General features: G+C 37.7%; 1 protein-coding gene across 2 annotated transcripts in view; it reads right to left on the reverse strand.

Annotated features, from left to right (window-relative positions):
• The window catches only part of CACNA2D1 (calcium voltage-gated channel auxiliary subunit alpha2delta 1), a 387,377-nt gene that overhangs the window by 324,819 nt on the left and 39,723 nt on the right, over positions 1–22,835 (reverse strand). For both annotated transcript variants that reach the window (XM_071552728.1, XM_071552727.1), the window contains exon 2: positions 11,924–12,005. In XM_071552728.1, coding sequence (XP_071408829.1) covers positions 11,924–12,005 — 82 coding nt within the window. The remainder of the gene's footprint in view (positions 1–11,923; positions 12,006–22,835) is intronic.

Genomic DNA, 22,835 nt, shown 5'->3' on the forward strand with positions numbered 1-22,835 from the left:
AACAGGCTCACCGAGGTCGCCCCAGCTAACAGGTGAAACTCCGAACCAACCAAACCCCCTCCCCAAAGGAAACCTCCCAGCAAGAGGGAAAGAGGAATTAACAGGAATATGCTCACGTCCCCGGCTAAGCAGACGTGCCGACCGGCAGGAGGGCCTGATATCAGCAGTCAGGGAGCGGGAACCGTCCTGGTCAGAAGCAGGGACCAAAGAGAGCCCAGACTCCTCCCACCTTGCTTGTTATACTCCCTGACACTTCCTGATGATGTCAGATGATATGAAATACCTCTATGGCTGCTTAAGTCAGATGATGCCTGTCCCCTCTAATCTGTGTCACAACCTTTGAGGCCTGCTAAAAACTGAGGCCTAAATGGGGACCTATGCTGACTAAAGCCAAAACTACTACACCCTTTTATGTGTTGGAAGGCCACAATAAGGTCTGCCCAGAAATTTCTCCAGGGTGAACAACCTTAATGGTCAGTCTTTCCTAATAGGAGAGATGTTCCATCTCTCTAACCATCTCTGTGGCCTCTCCTGGACTCACTCCAACAGGTCTATGTTTTCCCTGTGCTGTGCTCAGGAGCAAAACTATGTTGAGCCATACTGGTAATGGATTGAGAACCTGGACAGAAAATTTGCATTTTCATCCCTGAATCTAATTTGTTCTTCCAGCAAACATATGACCCTATAAACCACAATTTGAAAGCACTCAAATTTTTCACATACCCCATTCCTACAGGGAAGTTATTCCTGTATCTCCAAGCTTAGATGGTTTGAAAGATGCAGACTATCGAAATGTACAGTGGGCACATTTGCAGGAAAAAAATATACTATTTCATTTTTCTTCTCCAGCACCAGCTATCAAAAAGTTCAAAAGCCTGAATCACATAACAAGGAGATCACCACCAAAGGAGACAAGAGCACTATTAAAACCCTTATAATAGGCCCTGTGGGTCCTACCACCACGAAAATCTGACTGCGAGACTGGCTTCTCTAGCTACTGTTTGTCAGTGATTTCAACAAAAATAAAATTCAGAACAACCCCCATCCAAAGAAAACCTATTTGAGGTTTGTACAAGATCCCACACAGAGCTGAGTCAGTGACTCTCCTTCTGCCCCTCTTTATTCCATGGCAGGGCTCAGGGCAACAATCTCCTCTGCTTCTACTGCCAATGGAAGATTCATCCCACAAGCTCCTAAACAAACAGCATCGGAAATTACTCAGAACTTCACACACTTCCCTGTTTTCCTGGAGTGTGAGACCTGTCTCAACTACCAAGGAACAGACAAGAAATATTCACTAATTATTTAAGAGGTGTGTACATAATTTATTTGTTGCCTACTACCCTTTTCTTTAATTCACTGTAACACTGCAGCAGTTCAGCACAACACTACACAGGGCAATGATACACACCTTAGGATGTGGCATCCTGGAACAAATTTTCCTTCTCCAAGCCTCCCAACAATCAGTCAAACACAATTAGCAAAAGCTCATCTCAGACAGCCATTAAGGGTCTTATTGGCAAAGGTGTGTCCATTCGCTTTTCAAAATTCAATTTGGCCTGCTCTATGGCTTGTTAAGAGCTAATTTGAACACAATTTATTAAATTGCTTTGACTGAGAGAATGCAAGTTTCTGTTAGCTTTTACATTTAAAGTAAATTTTAGTACTTTAATCACTAATGCTTTGCTAAAAGCTCTCCCAATTGTCAGTAAAACTCTATCACTTCTTGCAGAACAAAGCCTCGTTGCATTACTAAGTAAAACCTGTAAGGTCATAGCACAAAAATACTTTTGTTTTTTTCTGAAGTCAATAGCCATGCACTTCTTTATTCAGGAAAGAGTGTATTAAAATTGCACATAACGAACTGCAAGGTTTTAGCAGAGAGAATATGATGGGGGGAGCTGCATTAAGGTGAAATAACACAACAATAGTTGAATGTGGCAAAGATTAGAAAAACTGCCAGTGTCTCAGCAGAATGTGCCGCTTTCTGTTCAGTCTTCAAGGACATGTTTATAAATCTCTCACAAAGAGACATTCTCCTTGCTTCCTGTAAGGCTCTCAAGGGCAAGTCAAACACTTCTGTGCAAATTGAGAGAGAATGAAAGATGCCATTACATGACTTTTGCTATATTGTGGCAAGAATTGGGGCTGGCTTTAGCATTGAAAATTTATTTAAATGGCCCTCATGCTCTATCACGCTCAGAAGAATTATTCTCAACTACAATAGAATTGCTTGCCTGTTGTTTGTTTGTTTTCAAAGTGTCAATCTCCCAGTTAAAAAACAACAGAGTCTTTTCTTCAGGCAGTGGTAACCTGGCTCAGGGCCCAGACATGGGACATGAACATGCCAATCTCACTTCCATAACAGATTACTTTCATGGACATAGAAGTCATAAAAGACAAGATCTTCAAAAGTTCAAACCCAGAATTTCAAAAGTTAGCCAAAACTCACATTTCCTACCTTGAAATGTGCTTTGGAAAAGAGAAAATAGCTCAACAATTCCAGTAACACTTATGTGTACAAGGTAAATCTATGATCTTTTTATTATTTCAATACTACTTTCAAGACCATTTCGCTCAGCTAGGCTGACTGGACACCTCTGTCAACAATCAATGCTTTATCATCAAATGTTTTATCATCACTCTTGACCAGATGGAGACTACTACTGTTCAAAGATACTACTGAGATTGAAACCCTAAATCAACCAAAAAATTTGTGGTGGGTCTTCCTCCATCTTTTCTGAAAACAACTACACTGAAATACTCAGAGTACTTGTGAAATCCTGAGGTGGATTAATTAACAAGTAATTAACAATGAAATTTAAACAAAGGTTTTGTAAACTATTGTCTTCCTGCCCACTTCCCACTTTTGAAGGCCTTCCATGGTCAATTCCCCCTGGTCCGTCCAAAAAGTCACTCTCTTTTAACACCTTGTGGCACTAAGAGACCTCAGTGACCATGATCTGCCTCTCCGGGAACCTCTGCCTGTGCCCCTGCCCATCAACTCCACTTCAGCCCAATCCTGGGCTCCAGGATAGGTGTGCCTGTCTTCAGTCCTGTCCCTTCAATGGGTCTTGACCCTATGCCATAGTTAGCCCATCTCCTAGACAGACCCGTCAGATAAATCAATTAAATCTTTTCTGTAGTCCTGTCTCTTGGTTGGATGTTGGAACCACACTGTAGCCTTGTCTCCAACTCAAGTCTGTCTCTACCTCCTTTTACTCCTGGCTGAAGACCGTGGATGAAACCTAGGCTTGGTTCAATGCTTATCAAAGCCAGCTCTCTGCAATGTGTAATTCTCTGCTAAAATCAAAAAGAATTGAAGAATGATGCTTGCTCTTTGCTAACAGTTGAGGATTTACATAGCTTTGAGATTTCTAAACCTAATGCTGAGCAAGCACCAAAGTCACCTTTCTAGTTCCTCAAAGTCTCAAGCATTTCCACATAAAAAATATTTCTATCTGCTCCTTATCTAGACAAATGTGAGATACCTTACAACTCTTGACTGAAGTAATCCTTGCCTAATAAACCATATCAGCATATAAAATAAAAATAAATAACTAATGAGACAGCTTAAGTGTTTTTTATAATTTATGCATCAATTTTAGCTTGGCCCAGGATGTTGGTCAGGTCGAAGGTCATTCACTGCTCTTCATTCTCCCTCTGCCTACCAAAAAAATCATACAGACTGACCTCCCAAAAATTTTAGTATTTCATCTTGCAGAGAAAGAAAACATCTAGTTTGTGGGGAGAAGAAAAGGAAAAAAAAGTCCATTCTTACTGAAATTTTGGGTAACCTTAATTTTTTTTTAAATTATGAAATATCATTAATAATACTCAATGTTTTAAAGAAACGCACTTTCAGTTTTAATAACTTCATTTAGCTAAAAAAATATCAACAACTAAGACCCTCATATTTACTGATTTTATTTTTTGTTTTTATCAGTGCCATGAAGTTGTGTCATGATCTCATTTGTGAGAGAAAAGCAGAGAACATCCAAAACAGAATAGACAACCAAACATATAAGGAAATCTTGGGAGCAGGAAAAGTCAGAAAACAGAAATAACCACTCCAAATCATGTCAATGATTATTTCTCTTAACTTGTTATTACTGTAGATAATCTCCTTTAACTCACATTATAGTAGTCACAAATATATAATCTGCCCAGTATAAGCAAATCCTATCTTCTTACTAGCATATCCTATTTCCAAAATTATATGAATACTTTCTAATGCACACCAGAGAATTTTTTCTTCTCACTAGACATTTCTTTTCTTTTAATCAGAAGCAATTCATTGTGGAACACATTGAAAAATGCTCCTTCCCAAGAAGCATTCTGTATGTTCCAAGAAATCGGTCTGAGTATTTTATATGTCTTACCCTCTGCTCCATATAATGTATAAAAATATGATTACAGCTGCTCCCTAGCAACTCACAGATGCCTTCATTCTTGAAATTCATGGCAACAACACAGGGGGGAAAAGCCACCCCAACAGTTCATTGTAGCTGCTGCTTCTCAGAATCACTTGCCTGATCACTGACTACTGTAAAGGTCTGGGATGACGAGTGACAGGGCAGCTGAGGAGTTGAAAACCATGACATATCATAGTAGTGATGTGCACATTAGGGAAAAAACAATCAAAGCTATTTCATTCTTAAGTAAAACACTCTGACTGAATTCTGCAAGATGCTGGGAACACTTAAGCCTCAGCTAACATCAGAGAGAGTGTTAGTAGTGCCAAAGCCAATTGGTGCCTACTCAAAGGAAAGCAGATAATCAGGCATACTTTGTAAGAATCATCAGCCACTTTTGACTGTTGAAAATTAACAGAGGAGTCTACAGGACTTTCAAATTAAGAAGTAATTTTTGTAACTGTCACTTTATATTTAAACCTTCATAAAACAGAAGTTCAGCTTTGTGCCTCTGCTACTGTACAAACATCAAAAGCATATTTAAAATCCCCTTTTATTAAGAAAAATGTATTTTAAGGCACTCAGATTCACTTCCTAGTGATAGCAATACAGTATTGAGTAACATCATTTACTTGTTTCACAGCAGTGTTAGCTCAGGTTTTTAGCTGAAAGGGTAAGAACCCAAAAATCCCAATTCCTGATGAGTACAAGTGGGTCTTTCTTGTACCAGGAGAAAAACAATATGAAGAAAGTGTTTCACATTTCTTCTGCACTTCTGCCATATCTGGAGATGGACACTTACCTAATTTCTCAAACTCACTTACTCATAGGAAATTTTGTTCTGCCTTAGCTACTCTTAATGCAATTAAACACCTACTGTCTCTCTTCCCAAAGATAATTTTAAATCTTAGGGAAATAGAAGAGGGTTTTTTGGTATTTTGCTAACCACAGGACTTGGAAACTGATTAACTCTTAATGTTCAAGTTTTTGTTGGTTTTGGTGTGTGAATTTTTTTTTTTAAGGAAGACATTTAATTTGCTCTCAGCTTCTCTGAAAACCATCTGAACACAAGCACCAACAGGACAGAATTCATTATTGTTAAAGTGACTAGAAAATTATAAGTTAATCAAGAACAGTGCTTTGATAAAAGATTATCCAGATAATCAAAGAGTAATTAAAACTATGGTGATATTAGGCCATCTCTTCCCTTGAGCTTGAGCAAGCTTTGTTAATGCAGCCACCTATTCTTAGTGACTTACAGCTTGTTTTGCCTGCTGGAAGAAGAAACTCTTCAAAATGCCAGTTTATTGCTAAGAGAGCAGAGGGAGAGCAGCATCTGCAAATAATAAATGAGGCTCCCTCTGTTTTGACAATCTCTTCATTTATATTTGGATTACAAAGAAAACTTGCAGGTATGCCTTCAAATTTCCCAGCCTGCATTTTTAAAAGTGATTTCATTTTCCTGACTTCTCAACATGGGTCAGCAATGTATAAACTCTACAGAATTTAATTTGGAGAATTCTATTTTTAATGCCTGCAGCTTTGGTGTTGGGTACACACAGAACATAGCAGTGGCAGTGGTATACCCAAATGGGACATACCTTTATAAATACTGTATTGTTAAAAAACTGTTACTGGTTTTGAAAATCTCTAACATGCTAAATCATCTCATATGGTATTTTAATGCTGGTAAATGGAGTCTGACATGTCAAAAAATACCTGAAATGATCACATTTCTCTGTACCAACCCTTTCATAATTCCATTCAAAAAGTAATTGAGACCTCACTTCCCTTTACCACACCCTGCTCACACAGCAGATTGGTGTCCTCATCTTGGGGATGAGGCAAAAGACACAAGTGTGAACAGTGTGCAGTAGCCTATTTATGCTTAGAAAGAACTCAAGTGTTTCAGAGCCTGCCCTCATATACTCCCACTCGGATAACCATCTATTTTATTACACATTACTAAGGAAATTGAAAAAAAAATAAAAGAGTTGCTTCCTTGTTTTCAAATTTTTCTTCTTCTTTTCCTTAGAAAAAAAACGTAGCAAAACTGCATTTTTTGTGAGTAAAAAGTCTTCTCAATTGTACTTTATGTTAAAAAAGGTGCTTAGCATTTTGTTTCATTGAGGTAAAAAGAAATAAAAGGAGAAAAGAAAGAATACAATACATTTCTGATTTTGAGATCAGTCATAGTGCTCCTCAATGACTAGCACAACTTGAATGAATATGAAAGTTTCCTTAATTCCCATATTCAACTCATTTAAACACTTGTTTTCCTTTCTTAGAGCACTGAAGAATACACCCAGGACACAGCTTTACAGTTGCAGCAGTTGTGCCTAAAAGTGCTGTGGTATTAGTTGCATTTTCCATTTTCAGGGATGAAGAAGGATGGAGACTGCAGACCAATATATTATTATTTCATATGTCAGAAGTCACAAGTCTGAAATTCCATGGTCAAAATAGTGACAAACTCATCAGAATCTATGGCAATCACTACAGTCAAATGAAATTCATGCTTAAAAGGTCCAAAAAAGAGACCTTCAGTGAAATAAAAACTGAATGTATTTATTCAGGTTGTTATACTTAAAATCAAACCATTTAAAAAAAATCAATTTCTCACATTTCTTCTTCCTAACTTTCTTAATCATAAAACTTTTCATTACTTTAACCTTAAGAAGGGTGAAGCATATTATGGAATGTGGCCATATATCCCCTAGGCCCATCTGTTAGTTCATTGGAAAATAGCATGAGGTACAAAATTCTTTGCCTTTGGCTAAAGCACATACAAACTGAATCCAACTTGATACATGCAGTAATTAAAAATAAATAAATAAATAAATAAATAAATAAATAAATAAGCTAGTAAAAATAAATGGAACTTTCAAATCCATGGATCTGTTGAATGTTTTCAATAAATAATTTCAAATGTCTATAAAACCTCTGTTAATTCATGCAACTTACTTTATGATTGTAAAGAAAGAGCCATACAAATATCATGCCAGTCATTGAGAAAAATAATAAGAATGCTTACTGCTAAGTTGATTGCCAAACCACCCTTTTAAGCAGCAATTGCAGGTCCCTATGACAACAGGGAAAATCATCCAGATACAAATTTTACATGAAGTTTAATTAAGGTGTTAAAAGTCTCCCTTTGCACAAAACTCTATACAGATAATGAAGAGAACAAGGCAAGCATTATACAAAGCTTCTATAGGTTTAAGTTAGTGGCATGCCTCTGTGTGTAGATCCTCTAGAACATACCATTAGCTTAACTAACATCTATAGAGTCCAACAACAGAAAGTCACTCTAGGTTATAATTCCTTCTGGCAGAAGGAAGCTTTCCTGAACATCCCTGCTCCGGGGCAGTTCACATCAGGGACCAGCCTCTCTTAAAAGTCACTCATCTCAGTTAAACTCTAGAAACTGATCCAAGACCTGGAAAGCTAAAAGCATGGCCTGGGAAGCTGCTGCCAATGTGAGTGCTTCAGCAGACTCGCACCATCTGTGCATTAGACACACAGACCTCACACTGAGCAATGGATGAAATGTGCTCCTGCAGAACCTCGGCTGGCTTGTTCAGTAAGGAAGAGCTAATTATTATAAAACAGCATTCAAAAGAGAAAATAAATAAAAATCTTCTAACAGTTGCTGTGGACTCATTTTTTGAATGGAACTCATCAGCATGTAGCATATATCCGTAAGTAGCTTTCCTTTTATTTTGGAGGAAGAAACAGTATTTCTGTCTCACTACGAGTATCATTTAAAGGCCAAGTCAGTCTATATGAGTTCTCTCTACAGCTCCTGGGACTATAATAACAGCATGCCTTATGAACATCATGCATGGATTGTTTTTGCAGCAATGTATCAAAAAGGAAACAGATTCAGAGAGCAGAGTTCTTTGGAACTGCCTCTCTGTCTGCTGCTTTGTTCAATTATGCCATTGCTTGAAAAGTTTACACAGCACAAGATGGCATATTTTTTCGCCATAGCAGCCATAGTGAAGCTCCAAAGTGTCTGTCATGTCAAAGCTCTTAACACAGACCCGCATTTTTATTGCAGTGTTTCTGCAAAATAGGAGTCTCTTCAATCAGTTTGGAACAGACAAGCTTGTGCATTGCTAAAAGGCATGTTCTCTGCTCTGAGGTCTTCATTTCTGGGTACTGCAGGGTTCCCTTCCTTCTCTCTCCTGTCCCTAGAGGTATTTTTGGACCTGAAACTCAGAAGCATACTCATTGTAGTTTATTAGATTAAAAGAGCTGTCAATTAGCTTAGTCATGAGTCTTTGCTGTGAATTGCCTGTGTAAAAAGAGAGGTTGAGTGTACTTTCATTAAAATGGTACTGTGCCTTTACTTAATTCTGTAGTTCAGTAGGCTCTTAACTTTTCTTTTTTCCCCTATAAAATGAAATATCTGTTTTTAGGTAAAGAATGTGACTGTGAAAATTTTTTTTGTCTTTTCAAAGAAAAAATGCCTACTAAGAAATGAAGCTAGTGAGGTCAGATACAGACTTGATACTTATTTTGCTACATGGATTTTAAAATTCTGTTCTGCTGCTGTCTATTTGTTCTTATTTTTGTTTCTAACAATCTATTTTCTCTGCAGAAACTGTGTATAATTCACACCAGAGCAGCTTCATAACACCTGAATGCTTAGAGAGTTCATGAGTAAGAAAAAGTTATGTGAACCTTTTTAAGCTGAAATGACAATTACATGACTATATTGTTGGTTTTGTTAGGTTTTGTTTGCTTTTAAACACCATACTTGTAACACTAGAGGAAATATACTAAGCTGTGCTCGTTGAGAGACCGTAAAAGATGCACATTGAATATCTTGTACCTCTTTATCAAAGATTTTCCTGTGTATCCTGTGTTCCTGGTTTCAAGTCTCAAGATGTATATACACACAACACCTCCTTATAAACATTCTCTTTGCTCTTCTAGGGAAATAAAATCATTTAATCATAGAAAGGACCCAACAGTACCCTCTTCATCTGGGCACTACAGCAGCATTAAGGTCAAGATACAGTCTCTGTTTCTTGTGTGAAAATCTGCTTGTTTATTTTTTTCAAAGTAGTTTTTACCTGCTCGAATTGTAAATTAAATGTTTTTAGGCATGGTACTTTGCAAATGCAGCCAGTGTTGCTCTGCTAGTTTTCAACTAGCTGAGTATTTTGGCATCTTGAATCCTGACTTCCTGCCTTGTTGAAGCAATCTTTGCACTGCTATATTGGGGATATTACATCGGTATTAAATCCAAGTTGGAGTTCTCCCAGATCTCACCTAAAGTCCTAGCAAATGTTCAAAGAAGAAGGATTTAAAACTGTGCTTAAAGACTATTTTTGGAAGACTATTTTGAGACCATTCCCAGAGAGTATAAATAACACTTGAAGGACACAAAGAGGAAATACACTTTAAACACAATCATGGAACTTCCACTTTGATGTTACTAGTAATAGTGTTGATTCATACTATCAAAGTAGTAATTTACCACAACTAATTCAGAAGAAGAATGATCTGGAGCTAAAGCTCTAAGTGGACACATGAAAATCAAAGCTCAGTTCTTGGTTGGACCACAATTATCTCTATATGGCAAACACCAATTAGTGAGTTCATCTGTAAGTTAAACATCATGTTTCCTTTGCACACCACCATAAACCTCAGCTCTCACCTGCCTCTCCATCTCTTACACACCTCCATTTGGTCTGTTTCTTCTACTCTAGTTATACCCATTTATCTGGTTAAGGCTAAATTGAATGTAATAGCATTCAAGACTTCTTTCACAGTTTTGCTTACTACAGGCATTATATTGCTGTCATCATTGCTAACAAAAAGAAAAGGTGTGGGAAATGTCCATCAGTAAACATATTCATATTTTCAGAGACAGAAATCATTGACGTAATTCACTAAATCAACTGCCAAATATTCTCTTTTTAAGCACTATGTGGAATATTCACTAATATACTATTGTGTATCCTCACTATAGAGATATTTTCAAAAGTTGTGAATAATGAGAGTTGCAGTGGTTTAAAATGGCTATATTACATTGATGATTCACAAGCCTTGTTGTTGTCTGTCAGCAGACACATATGAAAGCCACCTACAAAAATCCCCATTAGGGTTCCATGGTGGGTAAACCTTAAACTTGCTCAGGAAGCCCAAGTGCTAGACATTTCTGTGTTGTTAAGATCATGTGCTGGAAACCCATCCTTGCAGTAATCTGACGATTTGTGTTAGGATTTCAAGATTTTGTTTTCAGTTTGTTTGGGGCTTTCAAAGGTTAAAAAGTGCATCTAAAGCATCTGCCCTGAATTTTGCTGCAATATGAAACACTCAAATATTAGGAAAGGCCAGAACTAAAATAAACTCTGCAATCTTCATTTACGTTCTTCATGTGCTTGTCATGACCCAGACCTTCCTTCTATAGGACAGTGGTGATCTCATCTGAGCTGAAGCTTCCATATTGTAAATGTGGACATCTGGGTTAATCATCTACCCTTCTCTTATAGTCAGTGAAGAGAAAATGTCCTTCTGGGACAGGATTCACACAAAGCAGGTGAATGGGTAAAGAGTGATTAAGGTCAAAGGAATATATTCATATACACTGTTAAATCTGAGAAACTTCACACCTGAATTTTTCTGTATGCTTCTTAATGGTTATGAAGCCAAGCTACTACCCATTTCATGGGTCATCTAGAAAACAAAACCTCAAGGCTTCATGTTCAATTCTCCAGCACCAGGGGCTTTTGTTGGATGACAATAAATTATTTTCTTGACGTAAGAGCAAAATTTCCCTTCATTACACAGTCTCACATCAAGTCAGAGATCCATCAGTTCACAGAGGGAGCCATGGCACTTGTGCAGGGATAGGGGGAGAGAAATGTTTGATCATATGGTTGCACCCTGGGTCATGACGTATACACACAAAGTTATACAGGCAGCTGTAACTTAATTTTTCTGCAATGTCAGATGTGCTGTTACCTTCTATGAATAGAACAGAGCACAAAATAAAATCTTCTCAATGAAATATTTGTAAATTCTTCCCTGAAACAAAATTTGTGTTAAATTCAAAGAGCTGAATAAAAGCATTCTCATCTATGTTTCTGCTAACCCAAAGCAGTCTCATTCCAGGAAATATGTGTCAGAAAAATAGGTTGCCTTGTTAATACAGATCAGAATTCCCCACTGCTATGAATGGTTGTTTCCTGGATACTGTATTTGACAAACATAGAACATAAAAGCACTTGCTTCAGGTGGAAGTGTTGCAACAATGGTAAGCCTTATGCCTGACACTGCAAAGATGATTAAATATTATCAATGAGCAAGAGCTGCAACACTGAGAGTGAATAGATGGATGTCTGTTATTCATTGCTTTCCCAGTAATCACTGCAGAGTTTAATTCCCTAAAACCATTTTACTGTGTTGGGATGAAATGATCATAATGTCTAGATGATGCATGCCCTCCACTTCACTTTCTGGTTACTGCAGTCGAAGGTGTGTCTTCTTACCTCAGCAAGCTTCTCCACTCCACTTGCAGTTCGTGCCAGTGTTACTAGATCTTCTTGCATCTTATCTACCCATGATTTTATCCTAAAGAAACCAAAAAGAAAACAGAGACATCCAATCAGATCACTGGCAAGTGGAAACCACATGTGATTATATAGCACAGGAAAAAAGAAAAAAGTCCAAATATGTTGGTATAATTGAATGAAAACCATAAAAGACATGTCTATGAGGGGTTTCTTTCAATCCTCATAGATCTCTACCCAGTCTTGATGATCTCAATCTTCTGATAGCTTTCTGTAGTAGCCACCATGCTAAGTCACCTGTAAAAAACAAGTGTGCCATAGCACCTTTGTAGCCAAGCTGTAACAAACATCTCCTCAGCAGAGCTGTTATGCTGCCTGCCAGGACAACCATCCTGACCTGCAGCTCACTCCCAGCAATTCCTCTCCTGAGGGCCTCAAGGTCCCTCTCACAAAAGACAACACTAGCAGAAAAAAACCCAGCAACTGGAATCAGGTTTACAAACCAGACTAAACTTTCTTGTCTGTAGCCCCTCTCCAGACACTTCAAGGAAGCAACAGTGGGACAGGCAGCAGTGGGCACAAGCTGTTTGAAAAGGCACGTCTGTTCCCAGCTGTTGTCACCAGGGAACGGGTGATTTGCTGCTGTGTCTGCTCTGCTCCCTCTGCCCAGCAAACCTGATTCTCTGGGAAAGCATTGGATCCAACATACTTTCTGTGCCATGCCACGTTCTACAGCAGGAAAGGAGCCATAGTACAAGTTTATTCCATTAAGATCCATGTTCAGAAGAAGAAGGTTGTGTTGCTTGCATAGCCAGAAAGCTTCATCTCCAGGTCGTCTCTTTCATTATCCCTATCATTATGGCAGCTTTCTGCTCTGAAACCTGAACAGATAAATTTATTTATCCTTGCCATTTCCTAGCCTTAATCTGACACTCAAGGGATAACTGATTAGATTAGGGAAAGGAAAGACAGGAAAAAGAGAGATTCCATTGCAATGCGGAAAATTTGGAATATTAACAAAGAAGATGGAAGACTGATTTTATTCCTTCTTTCCATGGCCATTAATAAATTTTTCGTTAATCCACTGTCAATATCATTAAAGAGCACAATCTCTATTACTTTTATTGAAGGAACCCTCCTCATGTATCCCTCACACATGAAAATCACATTTTCACTGACTACAGCAACTGGCTCCATGATTGTTTTAGTGCTCTCAAACCTTCCCTTCTACACTTTAGTTTCCAAAAAACTGAGATAAAATAAATTAATTTCCTGGTCCAAGTCTCCACAAAGCTCTATATTATATAAACATTTAGTTCAGTATAGAAATCAGTTTGTTTGAAATCATAGTGCATTATGTTTACCATGGCTTTAAGCCCATCGTGTATCTGTGAGAAAGAGTATTGACTCATAAGCAGAAGTATGAGCAAAACCAAGAAAATGGTATTATCTCCCATTTTTGAATGGATTCTATTTTTCTCTGTGGAAGAGTGAGGTATATGAAAGGTGAAAAAGTGAAACCCATTACCCAGAAGTGTTTTCAAAAGCATGAAATAAATAATTGAACACAACACAGTGATTTTTTTTTACGATCCATTTCAGTTATAAAAATTGTGGGTGTTATTTTTAAGAGGAGTTGATAGAAAAAAATCAGGGAGGATTGATCTTTAAATTGACTTTTTCCATTTCCCACTGCTTTGTATTTTTACTGGATATATTCCTCTCTGTCACTGAAGGAAACTGGAATTGTGAAAACAATTAGTTAGCTATTTAGTTAGGTAGTTAGTCAAATTTGAAATTTTGGATGAAGTTACCCTTAAAAACAGCAATTACCTATTACTAGTAAATCAGATATGGATAATATTTTCCTTTAACTTGCAAAAATATTGATTTTTCAATAAATAAATCTAATATATTTTCTAGAACTTCTGCCTCCACACAATTAGCCTACATCTTGCCTTTTGGGGTTAGTCACTGAGAGTAGTTTTTGGTTTATTTTGGATTTTGTTTTGTTCCATTTTAATTTGTGATTGAGCTAAGCTTCTGCTTCAGTCAATGAAAAAAGGCATCTTCAGAGCTGATCCACTCTATCCTCAGCCAATATCAGTCTGTAACTAAAATGTAAATGATAAGGCTTCTCTTCTAGCACTGACTGTATATTTACCTTAAAAGATGATTTTCTCGCATATTCATCTTAGCCTGTCAGGCCTTCTGTCTTTTTTTTTTTCATTTGCTTTCCTGTACAGCAGGGTCCAACATCATCACAGAATTATGGAATCAATGAACAAGGGCATGATCAGCTACCTAAAACTGCTCAGAGGGTAAAAGGTAAAGACTTCAGAAGGGTTGTATTAGACTACTGTCAAAAGTACAAATGATACGACATTTTACAACATTGAGGAAGCTCTGTATGATTCCTCTTACCTTCCCACAAGAACTGAAATATCAGTATTATTTATGAAGTCTAATGTCAGTATTTCTGCCTCTCAGTTTCCTACCTTGACATCAGACAAAAATACACATTTCAAAAATCTCATGCTCCTCCATAGGCTGTTTTTCAGAAACAGACACACTGAAATTCTAGAACTATCACAGAAAAATGCCATAGAATGTATAAAATAAAAGGGGTGGGGTTTTGGTTTTGTTTTACTTACGGGATCACATTATCTCATTGTATTTTGTTTGTTTGTTTGTTTGTTTAAATGTGAGTCTTTGAAAAATAAATAAGAGCCCTTAGGCGCTGAAATGCTTGTCTGGTGCTTCTTTTAACTGAAGTCTGCAGTGCAATATCTGTCTGACAGCTGCTCATGGTCAGAGTTTATTTAACAATTGGAAAGCTGTCACAGCAAACGTGAGCTCCCATGACTTAAAGCAGCAGCAGTCATTTTTTTTCTGCAAAGAGCACCAACAGAAAGCCTGTACAAAAGGTTTGTTTGTTCCTATCATTCTTAGTTTGGCACAAACATTGCAACGGATGTTCCCCTGAAAGGTGATTATGTTCTGCAGGACAATTGATTTTAACCCCCTTCTCCCACCCACAGGTTGTCCCTGTATGAAGCACTGACTAGACAAAAGGAGTGTGCACATGCCTTCCCACAGCAACTTCCAAGTGATCTGAATGATGAAGGGAACTGTCTAATTAAAGACAGACAAAACACGGGTCATTTCCTGAGGAATTGGAAGGTACAACCCCGCTGCTGTCACCTGGGCTGGATCAGATTGATGAAGAAATAGCCAAAACACTACAGAGCCATCCATCCACGTTACATTATTAGCCAACCTAGCATAACAGCTATTTTGAAAGCACAGAAAACATTTCTCTTTTTTCAGTTTTCTTCCCTTTCTTGTATACTTTTTTCTTATTTTTTAAAGCAAGACAGTATTTCCTAAAGGCAGAGGATTTTCACAGATACACTCCAAGTAGAACTGCATATAGCAGGTGCTAGACTAAGAACTTTTTCTTTTAATTTCATTAAAACCTATTTTTATATTAAACCTGTATACCAAACTACTATTGCAGAACAAAGCACTGCTCAATTACAGGGAGAAAAGACACCAAGACATCTAGATGTAGAATAACCTAGCTATAACCTTCTTTTGCTGCTAAAACTGATGCAGTATTTTTCTGCTGACTTCAAGGAAAGTAGCTTCATGTAATGATATGCCATCGCTTTGCAGACCACTCACACTAATTTAAGGTCCATTAGCTGACTTCTGCTTGGATAATGTCTTATTAAGAGGCAGGCATAGACCTTAACTCTGCCAATTGAAGTCACCAGGTATGTTGGAGATGCACACCCAGTTCTCAGTTGAGATTACATTCTGCTTAAGTTTCTGAGTAGTTCTTCCATATAAAAATAGGAACAAATGAAGTAACAAAAGCTATAAATGATGAGAGGAAGGAGTGTTTTCAAAATAGCTGAGTATTTTTTGATTATCAAAAAGGAAAAAAATACATAACACATTGCTCCTTATTCAATTGAATAATAGTGTTTGGAAAATGAAGATAAATCAGATTAGGCTCAGAAACGGAGAGAGTAAGCCTTACTATATTTTTACAAACTAGTCACAGGGTTTGGGTTATTTTTTTCTTTCTCAAAAAAACTTTCACTTTCAGGTTCACATGTTTTTTAGATTATCACAACAGCAAGGTTCTTAACATTCATTACTCCTCTTAGGTAACAGCAAAGGGCAAACAGAAATTGTTACTTTAATTTGTAGAAGGAATGTGAAAGAAGAACATATTTTACAATGGAATTACTAACCTTCTACACAGAAATTACCTATGTTACTGCATTTACACCTCTGACTGCACAACTAGTGATTTTCAACTGCACTGTATATTTTGATGACCTTTGAACTGACAGCATTCATATTAATTTAGATGTAACATAAAAACAAATGAAGGCAAAGTAGTCCATCTAAGTTTTTGTGAATTTTCCAGTCTTACTATAGTACTTTTAACAGTCCAATTAGACGTCACAGAGTGGAAGAGAATTAACTCCATCATTCAGATTCATGCTCACCTCATTCCATGAGTTCTACAGTTATGGACCACTTGGGGTGGTGCACAGCCAGCCCTCCAATAGTCCTTTTTCTGTAGTTTGGAAATTCGCTAATGCACTACGTGAAAGTACATCAGCTTACAATTATAGTATAAATACTATATAAATAAAAGTTTGAAAGGAGGTTAAGGGTTCAGAATTTTAAGTGAAAAGGAGGGCGTGCTGCTAGTGTTGGGAGAGCCCCCTTAATTCCAATGCAATGATACAGGCATGTATATCTGGTGCCAGCTATATGTTAAAAATATATCACATGATTTTTTGTAAATGTTTGGAAAAACTTTTGTGTAACAAAAACAAAGCAAAGATTAATTAATGAAATTTAGGTGCACTGAGTGAGGAAAATAGGGGGAAGCACAAAATTCATCTTGTGCTCCATAGGCAAGGATACTTCCTCTGTTGGCAAGAAGAAACAAACATAGTTCTTTGGTTCTTTGCCCTCTTTGATTGTCTTATCTTCCCAAATGTGACAAGCTGCTGGTTATGTAGTTTGCAAGGACTTTCCAGACATAAGATATCCCCAACAGTCAAGACCAGATGGACCCTCTTGTTTTTTCCTGTTTTCAAACTGTAAAATCCTTGCTTGAAATAGTTATTTCACAATCCTCAAATGGAAACATATCGGAAGCAAGACATAATTTCTCTGTCATATCTGTCATTCTGTAGACAGAAAACATCAATGTAGACAGAAATCTCTTCAGGATACACTTGATTTTTAGTAGCATACATCTTAATGCTCAGACTTGGAGTTTTTAAGCTCTAATTTCACATGGTTAGACCATCCGGTCAAAGAAACTGTAACAATTTTCCATTTTTTTCCCAAACACTCCTACTGCATATAAACATTGTTCCTCTCTATCACAGCCTTCAGAGAACAAGCTCACAGGAGCACTCTAATGACTGCTGTCCAAGGACTCCCCTTGCACCACATAGAAATTGGGAAGTAGAAACCCAGAGATGCAGGACTGATATAGACAGAAGGAGAAGGAACAGCCCTGTGATTTGGTCAGCAGCTCAGGACATTTAAGTTCCACCACCGACTTCCATGAAAAAGGCAGTGGCAGTTTCAGGATAGAAATAGTTTGCCCCAGCACCCAGAAAAGCAGAAATCTTTCTCCATCCTTACCCAGGACTTCTAGGCCAAACTAAGTCCTTCACCCCAACATGTTTTTTGTAGCCCTGGAGCACAGCTACAATGGCTGCTTTGCTTTCACCTTCCAACAAAACCTTGCCTAAATACTTCCATGAGAAGACTTCACAGATGGATCTGGGAACAGCACCCTCTGATCCAGAGGCTGGACCCACTCACTTCTGCTCACTCCCATTGAAATAACCTCTCTTGGCATTTCAACTTCTTATCTCAAACTGCCCTTTCTACTTTTAAAAGTGTGTCACATATTCTCCAAAGCATCTAGATTTTAAACAGAAGTGACCAAGTCATCCCTTGAATATCATGCCCACTTTCAAGAGCCGGAATCACAACATGGTCATTATTTTATAAGCTTGTTCAGTATGAGCCAAGTGCTTGACAGGTGTTTAGCCACACACATTCATAATTACAGCTTCTGCTCTTCAAATATTTTCCTTTACTTTGCCAAAAGTGTTCTTTTGGAGTCCAAAGCTTCCTAGCAAATAAGATGAAAAATATCCTTTCATGGAAATTACTGTTGCACAAAATACCATTTAATAATTTAAGCTCAATCTTTAATGTAAATCTAGTCACTGTCAACTGAAAAAAAAGGGACTCCTTAAAAATGATTGTTTAATTATCAAAGATTGCACGAATAAAACAGTTCAACAGAGAAGACATAACAAATTTTCAGCTCAAATGACTGCCAGTAGTGCTCAGATGTGTTTCATTAAAGGCTTTTACAATCAGATATATATCTAGTACTATTTATGGCTTAGCATTAAAAGCAATCAAACTTTCCAAATCTAGTTGCCATTTTAGTGACAGAGAAATTTAAATTCAAAATGAAGAATCCCTAATTTGAATCTAACCTGTACTACATTAAAAATGAATCACTTTGTTTCCAATTGCAATTGCCTAACATACAGCCTATGACATAGATCTCATGGAGGAGCAGGTACTGGAGAGACTTGGGTGTATTTGCAGCCACCAGAGATGCCCTAAACAGCAGGTAAGATGCCTCTCATCTACTCAGGCAGATAAATGCCATCCCTGACACCTGATCCCATCAGGTGTCAGAAGCTAAGCAGGGTCAGACCCAGTTAGTACTTGGATGAGAGACCTCCCGGGAATACTGGGGACTGTAGTGTAGGTTCTAGTCATGAGGACTTCACTGTCACCTTCCAAGCTCGCTCAGCCATGGCAGATGAACCTTAGGAGTTAAAGGGTGGGGCCAGTTCTGCGCACGCTGTGCCTCTCCTAAAAAATCCACTGTGCAGGCTGGAAGGGCACACCCACGTGGGGAGAGCCCTTCTCAAATCTTCATTCAGAAGCCCAGCCATCATGATCACTCTTAGCTTCATCTCTGATGACTAGTATTTAAAGTGTCCAGGTCAACTGGACACTGTAACGTAGTATGGACTAAATTAATTTCTCCAGTAACAACACAGATACTCTGCTAAAATCATACATTCATTGGGGTAAAAAGGAGACTGCAACTGGATCTTACATACAGCACTGCAGTTATTCTATTCCTGTACTGTAACAATGGAACCTGGATTAGAAGCTGGTCCTTATGCAAAGTAAGATGTTAATGTTGCTATTTTTTGATGGTTCTATATTACACGGTAATTCTGTTAATAGCATAATGCCTTCGGATAGTAAAAAAGCATGTCTTGAAAATGATTGAAAAATAAATTTCAGTGTAATGGAACTTTACAAAGTGCTTAACAGCACAATTTTGCTAAGGCATTTCAGGCAAAAAAAGATTTCATCAGTTGTGTTTAATGTATCACACTCATACTTTAACCATAAATTATATTGAAATTATTCCTTCCCCACACTAATAACCATTATATTTTATCCTCGGAAAAAAAAAACAACCTAAAACCAAGGAAATTAGAATACGGCACACTGGATACCAGTAAAGATGAGATTAAAGGAAAAAAAGATGTTTCATGCACACCAGGAACATACTCATATTCACATATGTGCACCAATTCAACTGAGTGAGAATTTCATCTAAGCCATTTAATCTGTGCCCTTATCACTGCAGTATCTTGTTTTCATGCATCTAGAATGCAGGAGCTGCACATACAGACTGGACTGTCTGTTCTTCATACTGAATAAATTATACGGGCCACCACAGTAAGACATATACATTTATCTCCTTAAAGCATGCAATTAGTTTGATCTGCTGCTCTGGCTTAAGTTATGCAGCACTGAACGTACTCATAGGAATGCTAAGATAAGCTTTGAGAGAAAGGACACGTGTACACCTCATTTTGTTGTCACTTACACTTCTGAGGAAGTGAACAGCAAAGCTTCCCTTGTGTTCAGCAACACATGGATGCATTCTTAAATCAGTGGTTTCCACTGTATTTCAGGGAATTGAGGTATAAATCAGCACCCATACTAAAAATCAAGTCATTTTTAAATTTATTTTTAAATTGCTGAGTTGTAGTGATGAACAAAAAGAGAATTAAAGAACTTTGCCACTCACAGAATATATTAGGTAAGTGCAACTAAGGCAATGACACAGTATCATCAAGGAGCTGAGTTACTCACTTCTCTGTTTTTATCTGATTCTCTGATGTGGGTTTTGGTTGTAGCAGCAGAAGTCCAACACACGGGACTGTCACTGGCACCAGCAAATCCCTGAAGTACCTACCCTGTGCTTTGCTGCAGCCAAGTACATGAGCAGGTAATTCCCCCTATGAAAGTGGCACTCGTCATAGAATTAAGTACACAGCAAAACTGTGAGGCTGCACTCAGATCCTGGACAGCAAAGCTACCTTTTCTGGGTTTGCCACTTGCTTAAAAGCAAAAGTTAAATATAAAAATTGAAAGATGCCTAAAGACAAGTAGGTGTTTATGGAAGATGAGGCTTGATTATAACTCTGTATGAAATTATTATTATTTAAATTATAAATTATTTATAATAGTAATGTAATATGAAATTCATATTGGGAATATTCTAGTCATTTAAGCACTGAAAAAAGGAACAAAGGTTGGCAAAAAAGTGTGTGGGTTTTTTACACAACTATGAGCTGTTTCGTACCAAGCTTCAAATTTTATAACCTCCTTTCAAATGCATTTTACCTCTTGTTTAATAATCTCAAGGATTCATAAATAAAACATCTACTATATCAGATATCAGAATGTCACCTTCTGATAAATCTACATAGTTTAAGGGGGGGAAAAACCCACCTGACCCAAACTATATTCAATCAAGGTAAAGCTACTCTTCTAATTTATTATATTTTTCCAAATTATTATATACTTTAAAAAAATTTTGTTGTACAATGTACTCCAAAGCATATTACTTGAAAGCTCCACATGCAAATTATTCAGCTGTTTCTTTTGCAAATATATTCTTTCTTTCAAAGCCTGACTTCCAATGTGCAAAGCTGTCACCACCCTAATATGCCACTGCTGTGGCATGTGTAGTAATAGCATTTATAGTTATGAAGAGACATTTTTGTGGAAAAGACCTAAATTGACTCCATATTCTGAAAGACAGGCACTATCTGCATTCAGTGCTGCCATTTAAAACAAAAAGTAAAATATCACAACAGAAGATGCAAGGCATAGATTATTGCACAGGCAAAAGACTGGCACAGAATATTAAGTTTTTACAGAAATTAACATAAAATTAGCATAGCCATGCTGTTTTTAAATTCTTTCCATTTCACAAAGTCACGCTGAATTACACGGAGTTTTTACTAAAAGCACAGCTGGCTTGTTGTGGTTCCTGGGATGCAGATGCGTATTTACAGCTTTTTGAAAAGGATAATAGTGTATAGGAAATAATCAATGCATTCTTTTCTTCCTGTTGAAGAGGTTATCAGTCTGTTCCCACACACAATGTAGTTTGCTATCTTGAAAACAGGAGGCTAGGACCCTGATCACAGGATCAGGACAATGTCTGCAAAGCCTGGTGCAGGAGAACCTTAGATACATTAAAATCATGGCTGTTTCTCCAGGAAACACAAACAGAGCATCTCTGTATCTGAAGTGCACACATCAGATGTACATACAAATCACAGTGTACACTACCAGAAAAACTCAAAGCAGTTGCCCTGTAAAGAATGAGCAGCAACCAAAACCATATTGCAATGTCTCTTGCTTTAGAAAATCAACCTTTAGAAATGCCTAGTGTCAGGCTTCACAGGCCAGATCAGTCATAAACACCTGCACAGGTCTTGTATTTCTTTTGTAATCCTCCACTTCTCATATATAGTACTTTTCTATCTTACGAAACTGGAGATCAAAGGATCATGTTTAATGTCATTATAGGAGTGATGCAAAAGTCTTGTCTTTGTTCTTTTTCTTTTGAAGAACTCTTACAGATACCTCACAGATTACTTACATAAACCTTAGAAAAATAAGAGTACGTGCTCATGATGTTTGGGTTTCACTTTTGAAAGGCTGTTTGATGAGATAGCAAGTGTTTGATTCAGAAAGCTCAGGCACAGAAATGGTTTCCAACCGCGTACAGGGGCCAAAGGGCTGTAAGGGTCAGTTCACAGTAAAGCTGAACAAGAATGACACTAAATGTAATGCAGCTCTAAAACAATTCCTTCTCAAAGAGGCTTTGCTCTCCTTTCTCAGGCTGGGGTAAATGCTTGAAGGTCAGGAGGCCACAGTGCTTGTCAGTGCATTCAATGCACATTAAGAAGACAGGCTATTAAGGAAAGGTCTCTGACATTTACTTGGGAGCCAACCCTCCCCTCTTCCACTTTTCCCCTTCCCCAGTTTCAACACATTCTCTAATTAAGCATCAATACAATGCAGTATAATTGATGTAGTAGTCATTACCAGGAATTGCCCATTCTCCTATCAAATCAGAGTTTACAGAAAGGGCTGTGTTTGAAATGGGTGAACTTAATTGCCTGATGGTTCCCAAGAGGGCTGTACAAATAGATCAAGACATCACACATGGACAGCTGATCTCAGCTCTGACACAAGCTTTTTGTCACTCCCTCATCCATCTTTGCTTACTAGGGATAATAGTGGCTAGAGTCCACACTGGGTAATTTAATAAATAAGAGCATTGGATGTGTTTCAAATGAAGCATCCCAGAATGCAGGATTTAGTGACATTTTGATTAAAGGTCCATATATAACGAAGGCTTTTTATGAGGCAGCTGCTTAAAAGACAATCTATTTGAGCAAAACCAGAGCAGGGTAGCTGGTAT

The sequence above is a fragment of the Pithys albifrons genome, chromosome 3 (genome assembly GCF_047495875.1).
Source record: "Pithys albifrons albifrons isolate INPA30051 chromosome 3, PitAlb_v1, whole genome shotgun sequence".
NCBI classification, from domain to species: Eukaryota; Metazoa; Chordata; class Aves; order Passeriformes; family Thamnophilidae; genus Pithys; species Pithys albifrons.